The 26,287-nt window shown below is 43.4% G+C and overlaps 1 protein-coding gene across 1 annotated transcript in view; it reads left to right on the forward strand.

Annotated features, from left to right (window-relative positions):
• Prtg (protogenin) overlaps window positions 1–26,287 on the forward strand; it is a 114,202-nt gene that overhangs the window by 50,011 nt on the left and 37,904 nt on the right. The window contains exons 8-11 of the mRNA XM_057768379.1: window positions 1,016–1,263; window positions 3,972–4,136; window positions 7,254–7,559; window positions 9,376–9,564. Of these exons, the coding sequence (XP_057624362.1) occupies window positions 1,016–1,263; window positions 3,972–4,136; window positions 7,254–7,559; window positions 9,376–9,564 (908 nt within the window). The remainder of the gene's footprint in view (window positions 1–1,015; window positions 1,264–3,971; window positions 4,137–7,253; window positions 7,560–9,375; window positions 9,565–26,287) is intronic.

The following is a 26,287-nucleotide window of genomic DNA, read 5'->3' on the forward strand; positions in this document are numbered from 1 at the left end:
GTGACCACAGCAAACACGGACTCTAGTGTCTTAGTTCCTTCTCCCATCAAGTGAAAAAAAGCAAGAATGAATTAAGTTACTTCCTAATAATCCCTCTGGAGTTCAAACTTAATGACTTTAAGAATGAAAGTTGGCCGGTCATGGTGGTATAGGCCTTTAGTCCCAGCACTTCAGAGACAGAGGCAAGCAGAGCTCTGTGAATTTGAGGCCAGCCTGGTCTACATAGAGAGTTACAGGATAGCCAGGGCTGCATAGTGAGAACCAGTTATAAAACAATTCATGTATAGCAGTAGTTTCTCATCGGGACTGCCAGCCACAAATAATGACATGGAGACTTATTAAGTATGAAAGCTCGGCCTTAGCTTAGGCTTGTTCCTAGCTAGTTCGTATACCTTAAATTTACGTGTAGTTTTTAATCTACATTCTTTCACATGGCTCGTTATCTCTTCTCCGTACTGCCTATCCTGCTTCCTCTGCATCTGGCTGACAACTCTACCTTTCTTCTTTCCAGAGTTCTCTCTCTGTCTGGAAGTCCTGCCTGGCTATTGATTGGTCAGCTTTTTATTACAACAATCACAACAATGCATCTTCACACAGTATACAAATATCCCACAACACACATTATACACACACACATACACACACACATGATTTTTATTCTTAGAACATTATCATCTAGTTGAACAAAACTTTAAATTTTTTTGTTGGCCTGAACTTTATGTGTGCATTGTGATATGAGTTAAGTATAGACAATAGGATAGAGTAATATGCTTTCTTACTAAACACCATTTAACAAAAAAAAAGTGATTAAAGCAAAGAGAATTTGGCTTCCATAAATACTGATGAAGACTGAGAATACAAATCAGGATAATTTTGAATAATTAATGTAGATTATTTTTAATTAGAATTGGTTGTTCCAGTGTTTTCATGTAAGATGAGGGTACATTTAACAATAGCCTTTCAATGTCATTCTTAGAATTTTTTTATGGATATAAATACTTTTTTCTTTCCTCAGCAAATTGGTAATTAATCAGATTATCCCAGAAGATGATGCTTTTTATCAGTGCATGGCCGAAAACAGCCAAGGATCTGCTCTGTCTCGAGCCAGACTGACCGTGGTCATGTCGGAAGATAGACCCAGCGCTCCATACAATGTCCATGCTGAAACCATGTCGAGCTCTGCCATCCTTCTAGCTTGGGAGAGGCCGCTATACAACTCAGACAAGGTCATTGCCTACTCTGTGCACTACATGAAGGCCGAAGGTAGGTGGCGCGGGAGCCTTTTCTCAGCACTCTTTGCTGTCATGAGTGTTTTCAGCAGCTAGAGACATTGCTCAGCTGGTGAAGTGCTTGCCTGGCATGCATGAGGCCCTGGCTTTGATCCCCAGAACTACCGAAACCTGACGTGGTGGCTCACGCCTGTGATCTGAACACTTGGGAGGTAGAGGCAGGCAAATCAGAAGTTCAAGGTCATCTTCAACTTCATAGCAAATTTGAGGCCAACCTGGGCTATATGAACTTGTATGTTAGCCAAACCAAAACAAAGCATTTGTCTTCAGAATGAGTAACAGCTTACATAACTGTTAAGAGAATTTTCACCAAGGGGACTACATAACATCAACTCCTGTCTCCTTCTAAGGTCCTGATGGCAAATCAAAGATCTGTCTCACCACTGAGGTTATTGGGGTGACTTGGAGAGTTACTGACAGAAGCATGAATAATCCTCAAAGCAGCCATGCAGAAAAAAGTCTCTTCCTCTTCCTCCTCCTCCTCCTTCTTTTTTTCTGAGTCAGGGTTTCCTCTGCGTAGCCCTGGCTGTCCTGGAACTCACTCTGTAGACCAGGCTGGTCTTGAACTCACTGGGATCCATCTGCCTGCCTCTGCTTCCTGGTTGCTTGGATTAAAGGGATACTCTACCATCCAGAAATTGTGGCAATTTTCAATTCCATGTATGTTGAATATTTTCATTAAAAGCAAATTAAACCCGATAGGCTGTGATACAGCTCAATGGTAGAATCCCCAAATAGCTTGTGTAAGAAGGCCCTGGGTTTAATCCAAAAGAAAAAAAGTTAGGAAAAAAGTTGAATAAGACATTTTTGTGGTGTCTCATTTACTATATCAAATTGAATACCAGGAGCTCGAGAGACAGTTCAGTGGTTCAGGCACTTGCTGCTTATGCTAAGGACCTGGGTTTAGTGCTCAGAACCCACATCAGGTGTTTCCTATTGCCTGAAACTCTAGCTCTCGGGGATCCAGCCCTCTCTTCTGGCATCCTTTGGCATAGGCACATATGTGGTGCACATACAAAAATGTAGGCAGTCATATGCACAAATTCACATGTACACTCATGTGCACTTAAGTCCGAAAAAGTTAAATACCAAATCTCTTAATTCTTGTTTAGAATTACTGGTTTGGGGGGGATTAAGAATAAAATCCTTTTTATCTTACTCTTAGACAAAATAGTTGCAGAAGCAGAAAGGCTGTTTACAAATCCATTGACTCAGGTTTACACCTGCTAGCTGTATACAGGAACAGTCTGGCTTTAAGCAGCGTGCCCTACGGACCAGCGTGAGCACTGAAAGAACGGTGTGGGCTAACGCTGTCTGCGGAGACAGGTGGCTTGCTGTTTGGGTTTTACACTTCGAAGCAGTGTTTTGAAAAGGGATATTTTGAATGTAAATCAAGGGCCCTGGTAGCAAGAAGAATGTTCTGGTCCGAGCATGCTGGAGTGTGTTCATTCTCTCCGCTGACTTGGGAAGGTGAAAGCAATGCTGGCTTTGGCGGGGCCCACTCGAGCGCACTATTGTGCGGGCTTCATTAGCGCCCCTGCGTGCGGCTCAGCGGTCCATTCAGGGGCAGAACAAGGCTTTTTAATCTGAACTCAAGGACTTTGTTTAGTAGGTCAGAAATTGTACTATGCGGCTCCTAATTAACCAGCCATTAGCCAGTGTGTTGTGAAACGCCTCTAATCTTGTCTAATTAAAATGCTATGAAGTTAATTCAGAAATGTGGGAAAACTCGGTGCTGGAATGTGCCTTCTGTTTTGTTTATAAATCCAGGGCAGGGAGAAGGGGCCTGGGCTGGGAACGGTTTGATCGAATTGACAAGCACTGCCTGTGGACTGTTGTGTGCACGGTGGCTGGCGGTGCGAAGCCTTCGTTCTCTGGGTCTGCGCTGCAGGAATTAAGCCCACAGACAGATCCCTTCTGTCCCTCACCTTACTAAGAATCCCTGAGAATTTGTTTCGCTCTTTAAAAAACCAAATGCTCACTAGGGGACACTCTTCCTTTTCACTTTTGGTGTTAAAAAGGAAAGACCTGTGTTGACCGATATAGTATGTTCTCTGTGTTGACTCATGTATCTCTAGGGTAGAATGAGATTCTTGCAGGCCAGCCTTGCATTGGGTTTGTATTTGTAAAAGGCAGACCCTGTGCGTTCCCCACCCTCTCTGTTTTTGCTCAACAGAAAGCCTACTTGAAGCCAGGCCATTTGCTTGCTGTGGTCCAGTATTCTGTTGTGCTATGCTCTCCTTCCTCCCTCCTCCCTACAGTCCTCCTGTTTTCACTAGATGGTAAACGACCTTAGAGAAGGTGGATTTTTTTGGCAAATGTTCCAACCATTAATCTTTTGACGAAGAACTAGATGACTTTTAGGCAGTAAAGACCTTTCAGTGTTCTGAAGGGTTTGGTGTGAAGGCTCATTGAAAGTAACAGAAAACCATGAGGGGAAATGACCATGCTAGATTTATTTTCAATATTTGTCTTTTTTATTTGTTTGGTTGGTTAGTTTGGTTTTTGAAACAGGGATTTTCTGTGGCTCTGGCTGTCCTGGAACTTACTTTCTAGACCAGCCTGCTCTCATACTCATAGAGATCCGCCTGCCTCTGCCTCCCAAGTGTTGGGACTAAAGGTGTGTGCCGCCACTGCCTGGCTGAATATTTGTCATTTTAAAACATGGATACTTTGGTCTAGGTTTAAATAACGAGGAGTATCAGGTGGTCCTTGGGAATGACACAACTCATTACATCATCGATGACTTAGAACCTGCCAGCAACTATACTTTCTACATCGTGGCGTACATGCCAATGGGAGCCAGCCAGATGTCGGACCATGTGACCCAGAACACTCTAGAAGATGGTAAGAAAACACATCTCTGGGTTATCAAGTGTGAACGTTTGTAGATTTGGTCACTCTCGGTGAGGAAGTGTGTTTGGTTAAATGGAAATGGTTACATTAAAGGCACAGGCCAGGTGCGATCTCGTATCTCACCCTTGCTTTTGGTCATAACATGATAAAGGACACTTTAAAAAAAAAAAAGATTTTATATTTCAAAATTGGCTGTAATTTCAGTTCCAGGGTATCTGATGCCCTCTTCTGACTCTGTGGGTACTGCATGCGTACAGTATACAAATTTACACACCAACAAACATTCACATTCAAATAATAACGCATTTAAGAAGATAGTAGATGGTTTTTTAAAAATGAGATGAGTGTTTGTAGGCAAGAATCCCCCCCTGCACAGGCTGGTCAGTGTCTCCTTCCCCAGCAGGTTGCTTCTTTTGTAAAGGGGCCTTTGAGAATCTGCCAAGCTTAGGTTTTCTACACTTGACACTTAGTGGACCCTGTGAGTCTCATTGGCTTCTGTAGGGAGCACTTCAGTTCAGAGGACTGTAGGGAGCACTTCAATCCGGAGGACTGTGCCATTCAACATCAGGGCATGCTCAGGCTCATACACAAACACGTAAATAAATTAATAATTAGAAAATAATAAAATTCACGTTCATTTTTAATATGAGATATTTTCTTTTATTGAGCTCTACATTTTTCTCTACTCCCCTTCCTTCCTCTCCCCCCCTCTCCTACCCTCTCCCGTGATCCCCATGCTCCTAATTTACTCAGATCTTGTCTTTTTCTACTTCCCATGTAGATTAGATCTATGTATGTCTCTCTTAGGGTCCTCATTGTTGTCTAGGTTCTCTGGGATCATGAATTGTAGGCTGGTTTTCTTTGCTTTATGTCTAAAAGTTACTTATGAATAAGTACATATGATAATTGTCTTTCTGGGTCTGGATTTTTTAAAATATTTATTTATTTATTATGTATACAATATTCTGTCTGTATGCCTGACGGCCAGAAGAGGGCGCCAGACCTCTTTACAGATGGTTGTGAGTCACCATGTGGTTGCTGGGAATTGAACTCAGGACCTTTGGAAGAGCAGGCAATGCTCTTAACCACTGAGCCATCTCTCCAGCCCTCTGGGTCTGGATTAACTCACTCAAAATGATGTTTTCTAGATCCATCCATTTTCCTGCAAAATTCAAGATGTCATGTTTTTCTGCTGTGTAGTACTCCATTGGGTAAATATACCACATTTTCCTTATTCATTCTTTAATCGAAGAGCATTTAGGTTGTTTACAGGTTCTGGCGATGACAAACAATGCTGCTATGAACATAGTTGAGCACATGTTCTTGTGGTATGATTGAACATCCTTTGGTATATACCCAAAAGTGGTATTGATAGGTCTTAAGGACGGTTGCTTCCTAATTTTCTGAGAAATCCCACACTGACATCCAAAGGGGCTGTACCAGCTTGCACTCCCACCAGCAATGCAGAAGTGTTCCCTTTTCCCCACAACCTCTCCAGCATAAGTTGTCATCAGTGCTTTTAATCTTTGCCATTCTGACAGGTATAAGATGGAATCTCAGAGTTGTTTTGATTTGCATTTCTCTGATGGCTAAGGATGTTGAACATTTCCTTAAGTGTCTTTCAGGCATTTTAGATTCCTCTGTTGAGAGTTCTGTGTTTAGGTTTGTACCCAATTTTTTTTATTGGATTATTTGTTCTTTTGATGACCAATTTCTTTAGTTTTTTTGTATATATTAGAGATCAGCCCTCAGTCTTATGTGGGGTTGATGAAGATCTTTTCCCATTCTATAAGCTGTCGTTTTGTCTTGTTGACCGTGTTCTTTGCTTTACAGAAACTTTTCTGTTTCAGGAGGTCCCATTTATTAATTGTTTCTCTCAGTGTCTGTGCTACTGGGGTTACATTTAGGAAGTGGTTTCCTGTGCCAATGCGTTCGTGTATATTTCCCACTTTCTCTTCTATAAGGTTCAGTGTGGCTGGCTTTATGTTGAGGTCTTTGATCCATTTGGATTTGAGTTTTGTGAATAGCGATAGATATGAGTCTATTTTCATTCTTCTACATGTTGATATCCAGTTATGCCAGCACCATTTGTTGAATGTACTTTCTTTTTTCCATTTTATATTTTTTGCTTCTTTGTCAAAAATCAGGTGTTTGTAGGTGTGTGGATTAATATCTGGGTTTTTGATTCGGTTCCATTTTTCCTCCTGTCTGTTTTTATGCTAATACCAGGCTATTTTCAATACTGTAGCTCTGTAGTAGAGTTTGAAGGGATTGTGATGCCTCCAGAAGTTTCTTTATTGACTGTTTTGGCTATCCTGGGTTTTTTGCTTTTCCATATGAAGTTGAGTACTGTTCTTTTGAGGTCTATGAAGAATTTTCCTGGGATTTTGATGAGCATTGCATTAAATCTGTAGATTGCTTTTGATAAGATTGTTATGTTTACTGTGTTAATTCTGCCTACCCAAGAACATGGGACATCTTTCCATTTTCTGGTGTCCTCTTCAATTTCTTTCTTCAAAGATTTAATGTTCTTGTCATACAGGTCTTCCATTTGTTTGGTTAGAGTTACTCCAAGATATTTTATGCTATGTGTAGCTATTGTGAAGGGTGATGTTTGTCTGATTTCTTTCTCAGCCCATTTATCATCTGTGTACAGGAGGGCTACTGATTTTTTTTTTTTTGAGTTAATCTTGTATTCTGCTACATTACTGAAAGCGTTTATGAGACTCTTACGCATCAAAAATTTCTCAGTTGCAGTTCTGGCTCCTGGGCTTCCGTCCTCTAACATCACACACTCTCTCTTGCTTCGAAGGTATTTTGGAAGACTTATGTGTGAATTTGTCTCATATTATATAATTAGCCCATATTCATCTCAGGTAACCCTAACAATCCCAGCACGCTGACGGCCATACTTGGATGGTCCCCTCACTGTGTTTCCTTTTTTTCTGGCTGGAGGTCAGCTTCAGTGAGAAACTCTCCTCCGGCCCGGAGCATCTCCATAGTAACCATGTTATATGTTGCCCTTGAGAGGATCCCATAAATATGACTGTGCTGAGTAGCAGCTTGATTGTAAATCTTAGTGAACAATGTATTTTCTCACTTCACTAGTGCCCCTAAGACCTCCCGAAATTAGCTTGACGAGCCGAAGTCCCACCGACATTCTCGTCTCCTGGCTGCCAATCCCTGCCAAGTACCGGCGCGGCCAAGTGGTGCTGTATCGGCTGTCCTTCCGCCTGAGCACCGAGAATGCCATGCAAGTTGTGGAACTCCCGGGGACTGTGCATGAGTACCTCCTGGAAGGCCTGAAGCCTGATAGCGTCTACCTGGTCCGGATTACTGCTGCCACCCGCGTGGGGCTGGGAGAGTCATCCGTGTGGACCTCACACAGAACGCCCAAAGCCACGAGTGTAAAAGGTAACACCTCCCAAGGCCCTTTCAGGAAGAGAGAGTGTTTCACTTTGGAATTAGAATTTTGCACTCCTAGTTACATGTGACAAGTCTGTATCTTATTTTTTAAATTCTTACTTTCTATTTTGTGTGTATAGGTGTTTTGCCTGCGTGCATGTCTGTCCACCACTTGTGTGCAGAGGCCAAAAGAAGGCATCAAATCCCTGGGACTGGGCTGGAGAGATGGCTCAGAGGTTAAGAGCATCACCTGCTCTTCCAAAGGTCCTGAGTTCAATTCCCAGCAACCACATGGTGGCTCACAACCATCTGTAATGGGGTCTGGTGTTCTCTTCTGGCCGGCAGGCAGACACACAAACAGAATATTGTATACATAATAAATAAATAATTTAAAAAAAAAATCCCTGGGACTGGGTAACGGGTGGTTGTGAGCTGCCATGTGGATGCTGGAAATTAAACCCTGGTCCTCTGGAAGGACAGCCCGTGCTCTTAACTGTTGAGTCATCTCTCCAGCCCATTTTTTTCCCATCCCATATTTTATGTTTTTGTTTCATGTTTTGTTTCATATTACACAGGTTATGAACTTAATTGAAAAACCTAAACCTTTCCTTGGGACTGGTGCCGTAGCTCATTTGGCAGGGTATTTTCCTAATATGCTCAAAGCCCTGACTGAGTTCAGTACCTAGAATCGCCTTAACCAGGTCTAGTGCTTCAAAGCTGCGTTCCCAGAACATGCTCCCAGCTCTAGAGAGAAGTCGAGGCGAGGGATGGGAAGGTCATCGCTGACTGTGGTTACTGAGGTGGAAGCTAGCGTGGGATAGGAAAACCTATAATATGAAAACCGATCAAAGAAACTGCAGAAAGAGGAGTGGGCTGCCATGTGGTCAGCAGGGCGCTTGCCGTGTACAAGGTCCTGGGTTCATAAATAAACTAAGGCTATGATTAAACTTTTCTGTTTGTCCATTTGAGGGTATGGCTGATGAGTCCTGGTCAGACTGGATACCAGAGGGAGCCTAGTAACTGAGCCCTACTGAATGGTGCCGTGTGCTCTTCAGTCATGAGTTCAAAAGACAGTTCGAAATGTAGGCTACTCATGTGGAGTCTGACATGACTGGCCTGTTGTCAACTGACTGGAAATAGTCTTTTTTTTTTTTTTTTTTTTTTTTGATTTTTCGAGACAGGGTTTCTCCGTAGCTTTTTGGTTCCTATCCTGGAACTAGCTCTTCTAGACCAGGCTGGACTCGAACTCACAGAGATCCGCCTGCCTCTGCCTCCCAAGTGCTGGGATTAAAGGCGTGTGCCACCACCACCCGGCTGGAAATATTCTTTAGAAAAAAAATTAGAATACACAGTTCACTCTTTTTTTTAAAAAAAAAAAGTTGCATATACAAATATATATAGATACTAACTTGTTACTTACGTATTTTAGTCTTTTAGGTAGTATATTTTAAATCCTAGTTCTAAACTAAACATCATTATGAAATTGGTAAATATAGTGTGTGTGTGTGTGTGTGTGTGTGTGTGTGTGTGTGTGTGTGTGTTAGAGAGAGAGAGATGTGAAGTCACATGTGTGGAAAGCAGAGAACTTGTGGGAGTTGGTCTCTTTTTCTACTTTGGTGGACCCGGGAATCGAACTCAGTTCATCAGATTTGGCAACAAGCTTCTTTCCCCACTGAGCCATCCTGCTGGGTGTCACTGTGAAATTTTGAACATTAGGTCAGAGTGTGATGGTTGGACTCTGTGGCGCTGGCTTGAAGCTGAGAGTTGTGTGCTGCGTTCTGGCTTCCTGTGGACTGGGTTGTTGACATGGCACTGTCTCTTCTAGCCCCTAAGTCTCCTGAGCTGCATTTGGAACCCCTGAACTGCACTACCATCTCCGTGAGGTGGATGCGAGACACCGAGGACCCAGCCGCCATTCAGGGCTACAAGCTCTTTTATAAAGAGGAAGGGCAGCAGGAGAACGGACCTATTTTCCTAGACACCAGTGACCTGCTCTATACGCTCAGCGGCTTGGGTGAGTGTGCCTGCGTAGTGCAGATCCTTTATCCTCCTGCTGCGACCCATGGGGGAAGGGTTGTTGGATGGAAGAGGCTGACTGATTACAAAGAACCCATGTCTCTGTGACCTTACACAGGTCTCCTTTTCTCCCACTCTGGGGGTCTGTTTCTCTTTTTAATGACCGCTTTTGATACAGTGAGATCTTGATCTGTTATTATGGGTATCCGTTGGAGGTAGAAGAAGATTGTAGGGGCCAGCAAGATGGCGCAGTGGGCACAAACACTTGCTGTGCAAGCCTGGTGACCAGAGCTCAGTCCCCCTATGTCAGTGTGGAATGGGGGAACTCACCCCTGAGAATTACCCTTTGTCCTCCACATGCATGCTGACTGTCCTCCACATGCATGCAGACTTGTGGATGCCCGTGCCCACGTTACACATGTCTCTTCACACACGCACATAAAACAAAGAATAAGATTGCAGAGTGAAGAGTTTGCAAAGTGATTTTAAGTACGTTTAACTTAGAATTTGCTTGATTGCTATATTGGTATAAAACAATTTACATAAACAGCGTGTAATAATGCCCCTACCTCGGCCCCGCATGGCTGTAAATATTTACTCCATGGTCTCAGACGCACTGGAGATAAAACACACACCCCTGGTGTTGGCGTCATCTGTGTTCTCAGAGACACTGCCTTGTCCTTATTTTATTTTCTTTATAGGGGAAAAGAACTCCATGATGTAATCGTGTTTAACAAATTATGAGATTGGGGCTGGGGAGATGATTCAGTGGTGGAGAGCTTGCCTAACACGCATGAAGGTTTAATCCCTAGGTTTAATCCCCAGCTCTGTAATGAGAGGGGAGAGGGAAGGAGGGGGACAGGAGCACTGAGACAGAGAAAGACACAGTGGGAGACCAGAGAGACCCCCTGGACTGTTGTGGTCTCAAAGCACACAGTAGGAGTTTATGAACCCCTGTGGCTTCTCCTTTCAGATTACCCTTTGGAGATGATGTCAGGGGAGAGGTCCTAGTGTGGGCATCACCATTTCCATCCCTGGGTCAATAGGACACACTGTGAACCTGTCCCCAGATGCAGGAGCACAGAAATCCATCCCACGGTTCCTTGCCATGGTTTTCCAGATGGTGTTTTGCTTGTAATCTTATTATTTGGTTTTTAATTTAATCTGCATTCAGTTAAATAAATTTACTGTCGATCTCTGTCATGAAGCTTATAAATGATGAGCCATGACATATGGTCCAGGTCGAGCTTCCTCCTTAATCCACTGGTTACGATGATGTTAGCCCAGCCTCCAGGGCCCGAGCCTTCCATGCTTGTGTCTCCCTGTGGCTTCTCAGTGCCCTCTCTTTCCATGAGCTCGTGGTTGCTGAGAGGGGACTTGTTGCTTGTATCCAGTAGGAAAACAGGCTGTGAGACAGTTGGTGAAGAGCTGTAGATCAAGGCTGGGGACGGCCCAGTGGTTAAGAGTATGTACTACTATTGCAAAGGACCAGAATCTGGTTCCTGCATCTGGATAGCAGCTCACACCCATTCATAACTACCGCTCCAGGAGACCATCTGCACCCATATATAGACGCTCCTGCAGACACATAAATCAAAATAACTTCTAGGGGCTAGAGGGATGGCTCAGCGATTAGAGCACTAGCTACTGTTCCAGAGGACCCAAGCATTCACGTGGCACCTCAGCCACCTGTAACGCCAGTCCCAGGGGATCTGACAACCTCCTCTGGCCTCCAAGGACACCAGGTACACACATAAACACAAAGATACGTGTGCAGGCAAAACACACATATGTATAAAATGAATAAATGTTTAAAAAATGTACAAGATCAAACTCAGTACTTCAATTTTTCTCGTTGTTAAGGAAGTTGAAATATGTAGGCGGAACAGAAACATATTCTTCAACATGATTCTTGGGCGCATTCCAGCTAGTTTATCTTAAAAAGTTGGATAATTGCTTAGAAAGGAAAATAAGCAATTCTCTTGCAAGAAGCTGAGAAATGTTGCCCCTAGACTTTGCCAGCGAGCAGGGTGGTGCACTCTGGAGAGGGTGGTAGGGGGGTGTGGACTTGGAGATCATCTTCAGCTATGTATCAAATTCAAGAGCACTGTCTCAGAAAACAAAACAAAACTCACCAGTAGTTAAAAGCATTTCTTTAACGTCTCGTTAAAATTTATTTTTATTATTATTTTTTACCTTGTGTATCTGTGTGGGGTGTGTGCACGGGACTGCAGGTGCCCTCAGAGGCTTGAAGGGAGTGTCTTTCCTCCTGGAGGTGGGTAGGGAGAGTCAGATCCTCTGGAAAAGCGACGTGTGCTCTTAACTGCCGAGCCACCTCTCCAGCCCCAATCAGCTAACATTTATAAGTTTTCTAGAGCTGCTGTGAATGGAGTAAATAAGGAAAAAAATGTATATATACAGAAGTGTTCCATAATTTATCCATTTGGAGAGAGATAGAAGAAAGGAGATAGGCCCACTGATTTTTTTTTTTTTTGAACCCTTATGCTCTCCAAATATTAGCTTTCAAAACTATAAACTCTTGTTTCCTCTTATGTTTTAAAAATCAGTTATATGGGGCTGGGTAGGCGGCTTGATGGGAAAGCGCATAAGGACCTGAGTTTGAATGCCCAGAACCCGTGTAAAGCTGGTCGTGGTGTCGGTGACTCTAATCCCAGTGTGCCTACGAGGACATGGGGAGGAGAGGGGAGACAGGGGACTCTGGGAAGCTCAGGGACAGCGAGCCTGGTGTGCCAGGCCGTGGGGGTCGGGGATAGGGAGTACTGACACCTGAGGCTATCCTCTGACCCTCCTGACCCATCTGCATCCACACACGGATGTATAACTGCACAGACACAGGCACAGGTTTAAAATGCTAATCATACGCGTGTACTGGTTTTGCTGTAACATCTGCTATGTGTGCCATTTGAAGTAGCTCCATCTAGAATCACTTTTGTGTGGGGAAGCGCACGTATTTACTCATGTACTTATGTACGTGTATAAACACACACACACACACACACACACACACACACACACGGAAGCCGGAGGTTGAAGTCGGTTGTCTTCCTTCCGCTCTCCACCTTGCCTTTTGGAGACAAGTTCCCCCTCACTGAACTTGGAGCTCTGATCGGTTAGATAAACTGAGCAGCAAGCCTGCCCCAGGGACCTCCTGTCTCTGCCTTCCCTGTGCTGGGATTCTATAGGTTGTGTTTTTATGTATGTGCTACCGGATCCAAACAGAGGCCGTCGTGCTTGGGAGGCAAGTATGTTTCTCGCCATCTCTCCAGGCCTGTGAAGTCACTTTAAATGAGTCAACTAGAACATTATTTTGGGATAGCGGACATGCCGCGTCAATTTAAGTAGCTCCGTGTTTCCTGACTAGAACTAGTTTGAGTGACTGGATTGCTTGAGTTCAAGGTAACAAGGCCTCTGTGGTTATAGGTACTCCCTAACCAGGCAACAGGTTCGGGACCCCTGCATCTGGTAGTAGCATCCTGAGTGGCCGGCAGGGATGTGGCTTTGTGGGTTCAAGTACTGCTCAGCTGTAGAGCAGAGACTTTATTCAAGGTGCCTTCTAACCTGAGAGTCCTGATTCTAATCTGCTTTATTAAGTTCCCATCAAAGCCTGGCCGAGCTTTTGGCAGGCAAGTGTTAAGATGTGGGAAGGGCAGGGTGCTCCGTGAAAGGGACAGCTGACCATCTGGGACCGTTTTTTAGCCAGAGCATCTGGCAGTGGCTGCCTGTTTAACAGAGAGTGATGTGTCCAGAGGGCAGTAGGTTAAGGGAACCCTGTTTATGCCTGGCCTGGTGAATGCTGGCTTTCACAGAGCCCTTGCCGGGGAAGGATGCTCAGAGTGGAGCCGGCTCTCCTAAGTGGGCTTGGAAATGAATTCACACGCTTCTGCTTACTGATCGAGTGTCAGTTTTGTATAACAAACTGCTTTCTCAGAATTTCATTTTCACACCAACCCCTCTGAGCGCCGTCCCACCCCCACCCCCCAATCGTCGCTGCTTTCGTTTCTGGTAATTAAGTTTTCTCTTTAGAAAGTATGTTATTAGGACATGATCTCCCTGGAAATATGCACAATTCTTTGTTCTAGAAGACAGAAAAGCGAGTACATTTATATCTTTAAGCTAATTTAAGTGTTTAAAATTTAAAAAGAAAAGATGATGAAAAGCTGTGAGGGGTCCAGTTTCCGCTTAAAACAGGAAGGATGAAGCCAAATGATATTTAATTGGCTGGCTTGTCCAGTGTTTCTGCACGTACCCGGTTAACTAAATTTAATTGGTGTTATTAGTGGGAGGCATTTTACATCATTTTACTCTAATGCTTCAAAGCTGGGGTCCTTTAGATGTGGACTCCTTTGTGGGTTGAAGAAATCTCATGTCTTAAATTATTATATAATTTAATAGAAAATTATATAATAGTGCATATATGTTACAGTAATATAATATATAAAACATAATGTATAATGACATTCTATATGATAGTTTAATATCATATATAATAGCTTTATATGTGTAAGGCCTGGTATCCAGTCCCCAGCATTTAGTAATAAAGTGTGATATGAATTTAATAGAGCGGAGGAAAATTTGAGTGTCTCTAGTTTGTTCTGGTTTGACTCTGAAATGCAGTTTGCTTTCTTGGGATCTGGCTTGCTTTGTCGGGAGGGGAAGAAGAAAGCATCAGGCTTGTGACTTGGTCACTTTTGGGACCTGTACTGAGTGTTGTGCTCACGATCCTTCAGGATTTACTCATAAGTTTTTCCTTGCCTCTTTGTGTGTTCATCTGAGTTACAAGATAAATGTTTGCAGTATTTATCACACAATAGACAAAAAAAATAATAAGACATCTATGTCCCCTGATATAGTAGATTGAAAAAAATTCCTCTTAATTGTTTATTTAAAAAAATAAATTTTGCGGTTATTTGTTTTTATTTTGAATATGTGTGTGGGCATGCGTGTGTCACAGAGTGGATGTGGAGACCCGAGGACAAAGAAGTCAGTTTTTTTCTTGCACCGTGTGGGCTCTGGGGATCAACTTAGCTTGTCAGTCTTGGCAGGCAGCAAATGCCTTTACCTGCTAAGCCATCTCATCAGCCCAGAGAGAGAGAGAGACTTTAAATCCTGGCTCTAGTGCCTAGGTGGTGTTTAATCCCAGCACTCAGGAGGTGGAGATAGTTGGATTGCTGTGAGTTTGAGGCCAACCTGATCTACAAAGTGAGTTCCAGGGCAGCCAGGGCAGTTACACAGAGACACCCTGTCTCAAAAAAAAAAAATCTGACAGAAGGATTGTTTCCACAAGCCCTCTGCAGCTACAGGCCTGTCTTTATTCTTTCAGTTTGGAAACAGTCCTGCCCTGTCAGGTCTTCCTGTGGGTTGGCTTGGGAATCCAAAGGTGCCCATCACCACTCCCTCCCTCTGTCATTTCCGGCATTCTTGCAGATCAGACAAAAGTACCAGCTGTAAGCATTGTCTCTCTTGCCTAGGATTGACTTCAAATTCTGCAGCTTGATGGCAAATCCTGGCTCTTTGCTTAATCTTTTAGCTGGAGACAGTATGAACAGCGTCTGTTTAAGGACGCAGGAGAGTGGAGTGAAAAGATGCAGATGGAGGTTGGTGCCACACCCTGCAAACGGCATCCAAACCCCACAAGAGATGCCAGCTGTTCCTGTTTGTAAAACTCTTCCCCCAGAGCCGGGCACAGCTTAGCGGCAGAGCGCTTGCCTAGCACAAATCAAGCCTTGGGTTGGATTCCAGCCCTGAGAAAAAGAATCGATTTCCCAGGGTGGAGCCTGTGTTTAAAAAAGTTTTTCCCAAGTTTTGTTGTTGGTAGTGATAATGTAGACTTGGGTTTTCTGAGACATCGTTGATCTGGGATTTGTCCAAGGCTGGCCTTAAACTCCTGGTCCTCCTGCTTCCGCCCCACATATGCTAGAGTTACAGGTGTGTGCCGCCTCAAACCAGCTTTCCTCAAGTCAGAGTCTATCATGATTATTAAATTTGGGCACAAATATTTCTTGAGACATAATGTGTTTGTATACATGTGCGGATGTGGTGTGTGTATATGTGTGTGTGCGTGTAAATTAACCATAGATCTTGTTAAGCCACAAATTTTACTCAGTGAGTTCTAAAGTTCTTTCATTTCTTTCTACTTTTGAGAATAGAGAGTCTAAGCCGAGGGTCAGTGAAATTTTCTCCTAATAAGGTGGAAAGCAAATGCTCTTGCTTTTGTGTGTTATGGTCTGAAGTCTTTTGTCTTCACAGAACCCCTGTGTTGAAGCCCTAAGCCCTCATGTGCTGTGTTTAGAAACAGGACCTGTGAGAGCCCGGTGAGGGTTCAGTGAGGTCCTGAGGATGGGGTCCTAATCTGCTTTTTATTTTCCCAAAGAAAGAAGGGAAGGCATGTATTACAAAATAATTAGAAAATAGGAAGGCTCGTTAAGTATCTAGAAAGAAAAGATTCAATCATGAACTAAAGAGCCCAGATATGGAGCCACCAGAGCCTAAGGTGGCTTAGTCTCATGCAGCTCTCGAAAGAGAAGGGGTGGGGGTGGGGGAGCACAGACAGGCTGGGACTTTCCCATTCTCCCTTCCCTGCTCTCCCCCCCTCCCCATAAATTCCAGATTTCTTATAGTCTTTGGTTTCTCTTAGTGAGCAGAGTTACATTTTGACTTACATTTCTTGCAGCTGTATAAGAGTTTCTGCGTCTTTTGGATTCCCATATTCTCTTTCCTGGTTATAGGCCTGACTTATTACACAGTCGGCTTTGTTCTTCTCAAGGATTACAATGAAATAGACTTGACATTCAAACAACAGTGTTATATTTGGCATGGATCTCATCAAGAAATTGTCATGGGGCTGGAGAAGTTGCTCAGTTGTTATGAGCACTGGATGTTCTTTCTGAAGACCTGGTATCAGTTACTAGCACCCGAATAGCAACTCAAAAACAAAAAACTTTTGTTACGGCATAAATGAATGGCAGACAGAAATTATATTAAATATTCAGCTTTAATAAGGGGAAGACTTACAAAACCGAGGTTCCCACGGAGAACAGAAAAACAGAAGGGAACGCCGCGGGGAGCAAGCCCGCAATCTTTATAAGTAAAAAAATAACTTCAGGGGACCCCGCCCTTCAAGCAAGGTGATTGGCTGGGCTTCCCCTACATCTCCCCCTTTTGTTTAAATAAGACAGAACCAAACCAAATACAACTATATACAATAGGAACAAATAATAATTATGAAATTACAAATAACAAACAATATTGAGCAAGAAACATATAGCAAAAGTTTTGTTAGACATTTTATCTCAAGGGGTCTAAATAATGTAGAGAGTAACTACAATTATCTAATCTTTAACTCCGTCAAAGATCTGAGAAGGGAAGTAATATTACTTAAGCAACCAGGAAGAACAAACGAGAAATTTCCAAAGTGTGCAACAAATGACAGAGACAACTGACTACCTGGGCAATCACCCAAAGTCTCGTTTGTAATGTTGAGTCAACCAACTTTGGCTAAGGCCTAACATAACTGACATACCGATATTAAAGGCAAGGAACTTTTTTAGAACTATCCTACCCTGTCTTGGCAAGATAAGACAATCCTGTTTCATCCACTTATGGATATTTTGTATCTTTGTCAGTAGTTGAGGTATGGTTTTTTTTTTTGTTTTGTTTTTCGAGACAGGGTTTCTCTGTGGCTTTGAAGCCTGTCCTGGAACTAGCTCTTATAGACCAGGCTGGTCTCGAACTCACAGAGATCAGCCTGCCTCTGCCTCCCAAGTGCTGGGATTAAAGGCGTGCACCACCACCGCCCTGCTTGGGCTTTTCTTAACCTGCAGGCCAGTTCTGTCAAGAAGACAAGCTCCCAGTGGAGTGTCTTTGGTGCTCAACGTTCTCTCGGGAGTAGAGCGGTGTTGCCAGGAGTGATTGTGTCTCGTTGGCACCGAATTCTAGGTTAGATTAAAGAGCAATTTTTACAGCTCTTTGAAGAGGTTGAAGATTATACTATCTATACTAAATATAATCTCTATGTATCTAAAAAACCTGATTATCCTAACAATAAATATGACAAACATATAATTCTCAATACCTATCTAACTTGAAGACTAAGAGAATAAACAACTATGTAATATATGAGAACAATGATCTCCAACTGTAAACAATGTCATTACATACCAAATGTAAACAATGTCATTACATAAACAATATCAGAGGTAGAAATGTACATTGTAATATGGTAAATATATCAATATAATATAGACAGAGGTATAAGCATACTCTTAGACAATAGAGGTAGAAGCACTCACATTCAATATTCAATATATCAATATACAAGAATCAGTACCAATACAATATTAAATCCAGAGGACCTGATACTTTCTTCTGGACCCCTTGGACACCAGACATGCGTGTCAGGCAGACAAAACACCCATACACATAAAATAAAAACAATTGAAATCTTTTTTGTATTTTTCATTTGTTTTTTTTTTTTTTTTTTGAGACAAGTTTCTCTATAGCTTTGGAGCCTGTCCTGGAACTAGCTCTTGTAGACCAGGCTGGCCTCGAACTCACAGAGATCTGCCTGCCTCTGCCTCCCGAGAACAATTAAAATCTTAAGGAAAGATATTGTGGGATGTGTGTACATTGTGTGAAGGATATGATGGTGTAATAAAAAGCCAAACAGCCAATAGCTAGGCAGGGGGTATGGGTGGGACTTGCAGGCTGAGAGGGGAGGTAGGAGAAGGAATCGAGAGAGACGCTTGAGAGAGACACTTGAGAGAGACGCTTGAGAGAGACACTTGAGAGAGATGTTTGAGACACAAAGGAAGCAGGATGGGAGATGCGTGACTGAACACAGATTAATAAAAATGGGTTAATTTAAAATATAAGACCATGTTAAAAATAACCCTAATCTTTCATAATTGATAAGTCGATGTGTTCTTTGTGAGCTGGGGACCCAAAGGAAAATCTGACTCGGAAAAAGAAAAGCAATCAATTAACAGGACTTTCTGACAGAGCTGGCACACACCTGTAATCCGAGCCCCGTGGGGTGAGGCAGGGTAGTGGAGAATTTGAGCCCAGTCTGGGCTGCAGACCCCACTGCGGAAGCCATCTAGATTTTTCATTTTTTTGAAGATTTTATTTTCGTTATGTGTATGTAGATGGTGAGGGGATCTGCCAAGTTGAGTACAAGCATTGGCAGAAGCCAGAGGTGTTAGAGTCCCTAGAAGAGGTATAGGCGGTTAGGAGCTGTCCGGCGTGGGTACTGAGAACCAAACTCAGATCCTCTGGTGCACACCTTTAATCCCAGCACTTGGGAGGCAGAGGCAGTTGGATCTCAGTGAGTTTGAGGCCAGTCTGGTCTACAGAGTGAGCTCCAGGACAGCCAAGGCTACACAGAGAAACCATGTCTCGAAAACCAAAAAATAAAAAAGAGAAAGAGAGAGAAAGAAGGAAAGGAAGGAAGGAAGGAAGGAAGGAAGGAAGGAAGGAAGGAAGGAAGGAAGGAAGAAAGAAAGAAAGAAAGAAAGAAAGAAAGAAAGAAAGAAAGAAAGAAAGAAAGAAAGAAAACATGAATCTGCCTTCCCAGCACTCAGGAGGCTGAGGTGGAACATCACAGGGTTGAGGCTGGATGGAGGCACAGAACAAGACACTGCCTCAGAAAACAAAACCAAGAACCAACCCCACAAATCCGTTTGTGACTGTCTTCCAATACCACTTTATTTGCGGATACCGAATGAGGAATGATGTAGTTTTGACATGCCACTTTTGGTTTTGTTTTTTTTTTTTTTGCCGTAAGAATTGAGTCTGGGGTTTGCACGTGCTAGGGAAGTGCTCTGTCATGAGCTACACCCCCAGGTCCCCACTTCCTATTATTACTATTTTTTAATCTCTTACTTGTAGCTCAGGCTGGCTATGATCTCACTGTGTAGCCCAGACTGGACTTGAACTCATGGTCTTCCTGGCTTAGTCTCCCAAATGCTAAGATTATAGGTGTGCACGACCACACCCAGCCTCAAATAGTGTTCACTCTCAAATTATTTTCCAGCCAGTTGTATCCATACATGTCCAGGCCGTGACTCAAAGGCCAGATGTGTCCCCACACGGCTATGAGTGAAACCTGACCATTTGCAAAGGAAAACCTCACATCACAATGCTGAAAGATGGGACCACCTGATGAATCATTTTAGTTCCTAGGCAGGGCCACGGGCATCTGGCCGTGTTGTTAAACTTCGTCAGTGTCAAGTGCAGACTTTATATAGAGTTTCGTTTCAAAGTTCCCTCCCAAGACCGACAGTATGCGCCCTCAAACCTGTGACTTTCATGTATGAGGGTAAGGCATTGACACTTTGGGGTACCAGCTTTTCAGCCAAGTCTATGACTATGCCCAGGCATTTTAATTTATCACTCCCTTGAGTTACTCCAGGAGGTTCCCAATGCCGAGTCTAAAAGCACATTCTGGCCCCTGAGAAAGATTAGTTACTCTAGGCTTGGTGCGACTCATATTGGGAAGTTAGGGCACTGTCAGATTAGTTTGATTTTTGTGTTGTAGACTATGAACAAGGGAATAAACAAATCGCCACGGATTTAATTAATTCACGACGTAAATAATGTGTTCTTTAACTCCTAGGTGAACCCCGGGAGCCTTTAGTAGTCCTTCGAAAAGAGAATATTTTTCAGCCCACTGAGCTGTGTGATGGGCTCTTGGGACTACGGTCCTGTTTTCAAAGCCCTCCACAACTCTGTGGAGCACAGTGGGCATAGGGAAGCACAGGGGGTCTGGATGGCAGGGGCCGGTGGCTCTCTGTTCTTACTGGCTGCTGCTGGAATTATATCACAGACGCTTCTTGGTGTTGCAAATCAGAAAATGATGTAAATCTAGAAATTTCTGATAATGATCTTCAGTAACCACTGACAATGAACCCTAGAATCAAAACCAACCCCACAAAATGAAATTTTGGCCCCTGTGGTTCTTTGCTTGGCCCCTTTGTGAAGACACTGCCTCAGAGACAGAGATCACTAGGCAACTAAAATTTCTTTTCTTTTTTAAAGGATTTTTAAAAAGTGTGTGTGTGTGTATGTATATGCATGTGTATGTGTGTGTGTATGTATGTGCATGAGTATGTATGTGTATGTGTGTGTGCGTGTGTGTATATGTGTGTATGTGCATGAGTATGTATGTATGTGCATGAGTATGTATGTGTGTGTGCATGTGTATGTATGTGTGTATGTGCATGTGTGAGTATTGGTGTCTGAGGAGGCCAGAAGAGGCCCTGACTCTCCTAAACCTGGAGGTACAGGCAGGTCACAGGCCTTCTGATGAGAGTGCTGGGGACCAAGCTCCAGTTCTCTGCCAGGTCAGTACACTCAGTCCCTGAACAATCTCTTTGATTCCAAAAAAGGCAAAATTTCTAATTTTAAGGTGGATGCAAAACATATTTTTTTCTGAGCACTTAGGTATATTTATGATTGTGATCTATGCAAATTTGTCATACGTCCTTTTATAAAATTCTAGTCGAGTTTTTTATTATCCCAAATTATGTATTTTAACTTTCATTTGTTTGCAGTTTCTTGATTTTTTTTGGTTTTCAATCTCGCATATTTATTGAGCTTGCATACGTATCAGGCGTGTGTTTGTTGGCATGATGAGTATGGACATAAGATGGCTTGCCAATTCCAAGAGTTTCCAGTTGAGCGTGGAGGACTTAGCAGTGTTTCTCGGAAGATGTGCTGCCAGTAGATAAAATTGCCACATAGGCCAAGTGTTCTAGAAGCTCATAGAACAAATGACTGATTTTTACCTCATAAAAAGACTGTTTTGCAGTGGTATGTAGGAAATTCACTCTGATCAGAGGTGCTTAAAAGGCAGAAAACCAAGACTCAACTGGCAGCCTCTTTGGTATGCTGTGGCTGAAATGTGGTTGTGTGGAAACAAACTGCCAAGTGTAGTGATGAGGCGAGCAGGCCTGCTTTTCGTCCCACCCGGCTCCCGCACGGCTAGCTTTACACCTGAAATAACAACACACAAATTGTATTCATTTAAACACTGCCTGGCCCATTAGCTCTAGCCTCTTACTGGCTAACTCTCACATCTTAATTAACCCATTTCTATTAATGTGCAACGCCCCTTGGCTGTGGCTTACCGACATGAGTCTAACCACCATCTGTCTTGGGTAGGAGAAGCATGGCGTCTGCCTGACTCTGCATTCTTCCTCCCAGAATTCTGTTCTGTCTACTCCTCCCACCTAAGGGCTGGCCTATCAAAAGGCCAAGGCAGTTTCTTTATTAACCAATGAAAGTAACACATAGACAGATGACCCTCCTACATCAGCCGAGGGCAATGTCTTTAGCATCAACCTAGACCCACATTGCATGGATTCTGTGCCTGCAAGCATCGCCATTCCACTGCTGTGGTCTTCAGTGGAGAAACTGTGATGGCTTGTTCTGAAGAGATAACTGATAATGGTGTAGCTTTAGGATGAGTGAGAAGAGGGCTACTGGAGATGGACCATAATAAGGTCTTGGTTAATAACCAAAACATGGTATAATAACCTAAGTTAAAGCAACATGCGAGCTGAGACAGTGGCTCACTGGGAAGATGGCGGATGAGTTCTAGGGCTTAACCCATAAGAAGCCCAGAGGCACAGCCTAGGAGAGACCTTGAGAGACAAGCTTATAGCTGAAGAGTCTATGGGTGATGCAGCTTAGAAATTATAAACAGGGGCTGGTGAAATGGCTCAGTGGGTGGAGGCTGCTCAACAATACAATCTAATAGCCTACGTTCAATCCCTGGAAACTATGCAAATGTGGAAAGAGAGAGCTGACCCCCACAGTGTGTGCGCTTACAACAATGCTGAATCAGTAAAATTATTTTTAAATTTTTAAACAAAATGCAACTACATATCTATTGGAATACCTAAATTATGTTTTGTTTTTTTCTAGACAGGGTTTCTCTGTGTAACAGTGCTGGCTGTCTTGGTACTTGGCTCTGTAGACCAGGCTGGCCTCAAACTCACAGATGAGCCTGCCTCTGCCTCCCGAGTGCTGGGGTTATAGGTGGGACCTCTAACTGAGTTTTTGAGGCCTCGCTGTTTCCTTCCTGTAGCTTCCATTTGTTGTCTGATGGTTGTCTCTTTGTTTATTGTGTTTGAGACTGGATGGAAGAGGACTGAAAACATGGGGCAGAGCTTAAATGTGGGGAGGAAAAGGGAGTGCACCACATTTGGGGCTCCAGGAAGGCAGCAGAGCAATGCTCACAAGATCTGAGTGGTACCACTGTATTTTGAGGTCTTCCAGGAGAACAGCCAGGTTCCAGAGGAAAAAAAAATATTGAGTTTGTTTGTAATTGTGAAACCTCAGTGGAAGTGTCCCCATGGGTTTCGTATTCTGTGGCTAGATTAGTTATTTCTCTGATTGCCACAAATACCGGACCAGAAGACGTTTACCGGAAGACTGATTTATTCTGGCTTGCACCATTTCTCTGTGTAGCCCTGGCTGTCCTGGAACTCACTCTATGGACCAGGCTGGCCTCGAACTCAGAAATCCGCTTGCCTCTGCTTCTTGAGTGCTGGGATTAAAGTCGCACACGGCCACACCTGGGACCCAGTATTTCTGGCTGGACTGTCTTGAGAGAAAATAACAAAGGCTTGTGTAGAAAAGACCCGTCAGTATGCTTTTTAAAAATGAAAGTTCAGTCATGGTGTGGGAGGACACTTTGGACCAACCTCACTGAAGTTTTCCTTCCTGTGTGACTGATAGGTGACCCTTCAGATGTTGTCCTTTTCTGACTTAAGCACCTTCTAGTGGAGTCCTGTGAACTGGAAATTCTGTGTAGATGAGGCAGTCATGTGATGTGATCCTAAACTCTGAATCTCTGTTGCCACTAAAGATACAGGAACTTTACATAGGAAGTCCAGGGTGTCCATTTGTGGCTGCTGGGGGGAGGGAAAAGTACTTTTCTCTGAGGTTATGATTACTGGTAGATTCTCCACACCCCAGTGGAAGACTCCTCCTAAGCACCTCTGGGCAGCAATAACTGGACTTAAGTGAGTTAAAGATACATGCATACTTACATATGTACATATATACATATACAAATGTACGTATGGTGGACATGAAGTTGGAGGGAGAGGGTCCCGGAGGGGGTTGGAGGTAAGAGTAAGGGTGGATATGATTGAGACATATTGTATACATCTATGAACATTTTTAATTTATTGGGAAGAAAAAAGTGAGAATAAAGGTGTTTGGACTCAGCCTTATTCTGGCAGAAATGCCAGACTGTTTGAAATTAGATTCCCTAGCTAGTCGCCGAAGATGGCTGTGAGTTGGGAAGCGGTCCTGTAACTTCTCTTGCAATGCAGCATGGGTTCTCAGCTACTCTCCTCTTACAGGCAGGGGGTTGCAAAGGTGAGCAACCGTAGCCCTGTAGGAGGAAGTGTCCCATGGTGTGACTGAGTTCATGGCAGTGGGGTGGCGTACATGGCTTTATTTCATCTTTACAAAAATATTTTGGAGAGAGAAAAGAAATAGCGTACTCCCGATATTTCTTAGAGTGAGCTGTTACCGTAGTTTTAAAAATAAAGTTAATTTTTCCAAAATTGCAAGCCCAACAAAAATCTTTGAGAATAGAATTTGCTGGTGTCCCCCCCCCCCCCCCGAACTTCGAAGTCTTGCCTTGAACAGTCCCCTCCCTTTGAAATTCTGGATTAGGTGCAGTGCTCCCTGAAAAACATCTGTCTAGTTAATTAAATGAGCTGCCCCCGTATAAGCAGAAGCCCGGTGTCTTAGCTACTTAAAACGAAAAAACAAAAAACAGTAAAGCAAAGGCTCCCCCCTCCCTGGGATGAAATTGGTGCATTTGCCTAAGTGGCCCGCCCCTTTGTGGTTTTGAAGTTTTACTGTTTTAGCAGCTGTGTGGTGGGAGGTGCCCGGCTGCATCTGGGCTCTTTGTGGAGGACTGAGAAGGTGATGTTTCTTCCTTTTTCTCAGGAAAGCAGTCTGTCCACCCATAGGCTCAAAGCTCTTTTGGGGATCTAAATTAGCTTGATGTGATTCACAAGCTTGCCTTGGCACGTAGGGGTAAAAAGGAAGGGAAGAATGAAGAACCCAGTGCTCCCTGAACACCCCACAGCACAGGTAACTGCGGATAGATAACCCTTTGACCTTTGGTGCTGGGCAGAGATTTACAGTAGTCACCTCACACACTGGTCTGAAAGGAACCCTGAGGAAAGCCAGGCCCCTGTGGAGAACATAGGCTGGGTAAGGAAGTTCCATTCTTTTAAATAGCTGTGATGTTTTGTTTGGTTTTCCTCTGGTCTGCAGAGTGGATACCAATTGCGAGGGTCTTCTAAATCGACTCTAGTGCCAGTTAACTTTAGGGTCTGATATCCTGGGGTGGGGGCCATGGTTACATCATCTACTGCCTGGCTCCCAACACATCCCCCTCACCTTGCCAACATGATCAAGTTAAATTCCTGTTTGCAATACCCGGATAGTTTCATTGTGTCAGCCAGGCCCTTGCCTATGCTTGGCAAAAACCTGCCACTGAAAAGGCATCCTTAGTTCGCTTGGTTTTTGTTTTCTTTGCTTATTTGTTTAAGAGAAAACAAAGCAACAGGAAGCGTTTTCAGAAAATGGATATAATTGAAAGAAAGATAAAGGAGACTGGAAGTCACATAAAGAACAAAATACATGATTTCCCCTGTTTCTTCCCAGTTTTATTGCATGGGACACTTCAAGCCAAGAAACTTTTTAAAAACTGCCATGTTTTCCATCTGATGATATTCGATCTGTTTAATATTACTTAATGAATAACTTCATAGACTCTTTAATTTCTTAATCCCTCTTCTCAAATACCCCACAATTGTCTACAGTGCTTGTGTTTTGAAGTGCATTAAAGCTGAATTTATAATTTTGCTTCCTGCTCCCCTTTTCTGTATATCCAAATGAAAGGCTCCTTCCACAGGCTGCTGGGTGGGGCTGAAGGCTCCTCACTGTTTGATGGGCCCCAGTTTCCAGTCATTATTCTTAGGAGTGAAGGTTTGCTAAACTTCGTGGTCTTCCATGTTTTAAGTCTGTAGTCACAGCGAGTGCTTGCCATCTCTTAAAGAAGGAAGAGGCCTTGTAGGAAATTAAATGAATGCTGTCCCAGTGTTGACGTGCAGACCACTCTGGAAAGTTCTGGTGAATGTAAGGAATTCTTAGATGTGTGAGGTCCTTAAAGAGCTAAGTTAAAGAAGAGGAGATTTTTTTTTTTTAATGCCACCATTAACACATGAAAGAAACTTCTGGGTGGAAAGGGAAAAAAGAAGTTTGCTGTAGAGCAGTAATTACCCTTATGGATTTTATTTTGGTTTTGTCTTGAACTTCGTCCTTTAAAAACTTAATGTCCTCTCCTTCCCACTGTTCCACTGAAGGGACAGGCAGGACTTTTCCTGCTTCTTTTCTCTCTCTCTCTCTCTCTCTCTCTCTCTCTCTCTCTCTCTCTCTCTCTCTCTCTCTCTCTCTCCACCCCGTTCTCTCTTCCCTTTCCATTCCCTTTATCTTAAATAAACTCCACACTCAAAAAAAAAAACCTTAATGCAAATTAATTTTAAGCTTTGTTATAATTATCCTTTCTATAAGAAAGGGGAGAAGCACTGAGTGAGGAGGGGAGCACTGAGTGAGGAGGGGGAGCACTGTGGTGGGGGGAACACTGTGAGGGGGAACTCTGTAAGTGG

Source organism: Chionomys nivalis, chromosome 4, assembly GCF_950005125.1.
Source record: "Chionomys nivalis chromosome 4, mChiNiv1.1, whole genome shotgun sequence".
NCBI lineage: Eukaryota > Metazoa > Chordata > Mammalia > Rodentia > Cricetidae > Chionomys > Chionomys nivalis.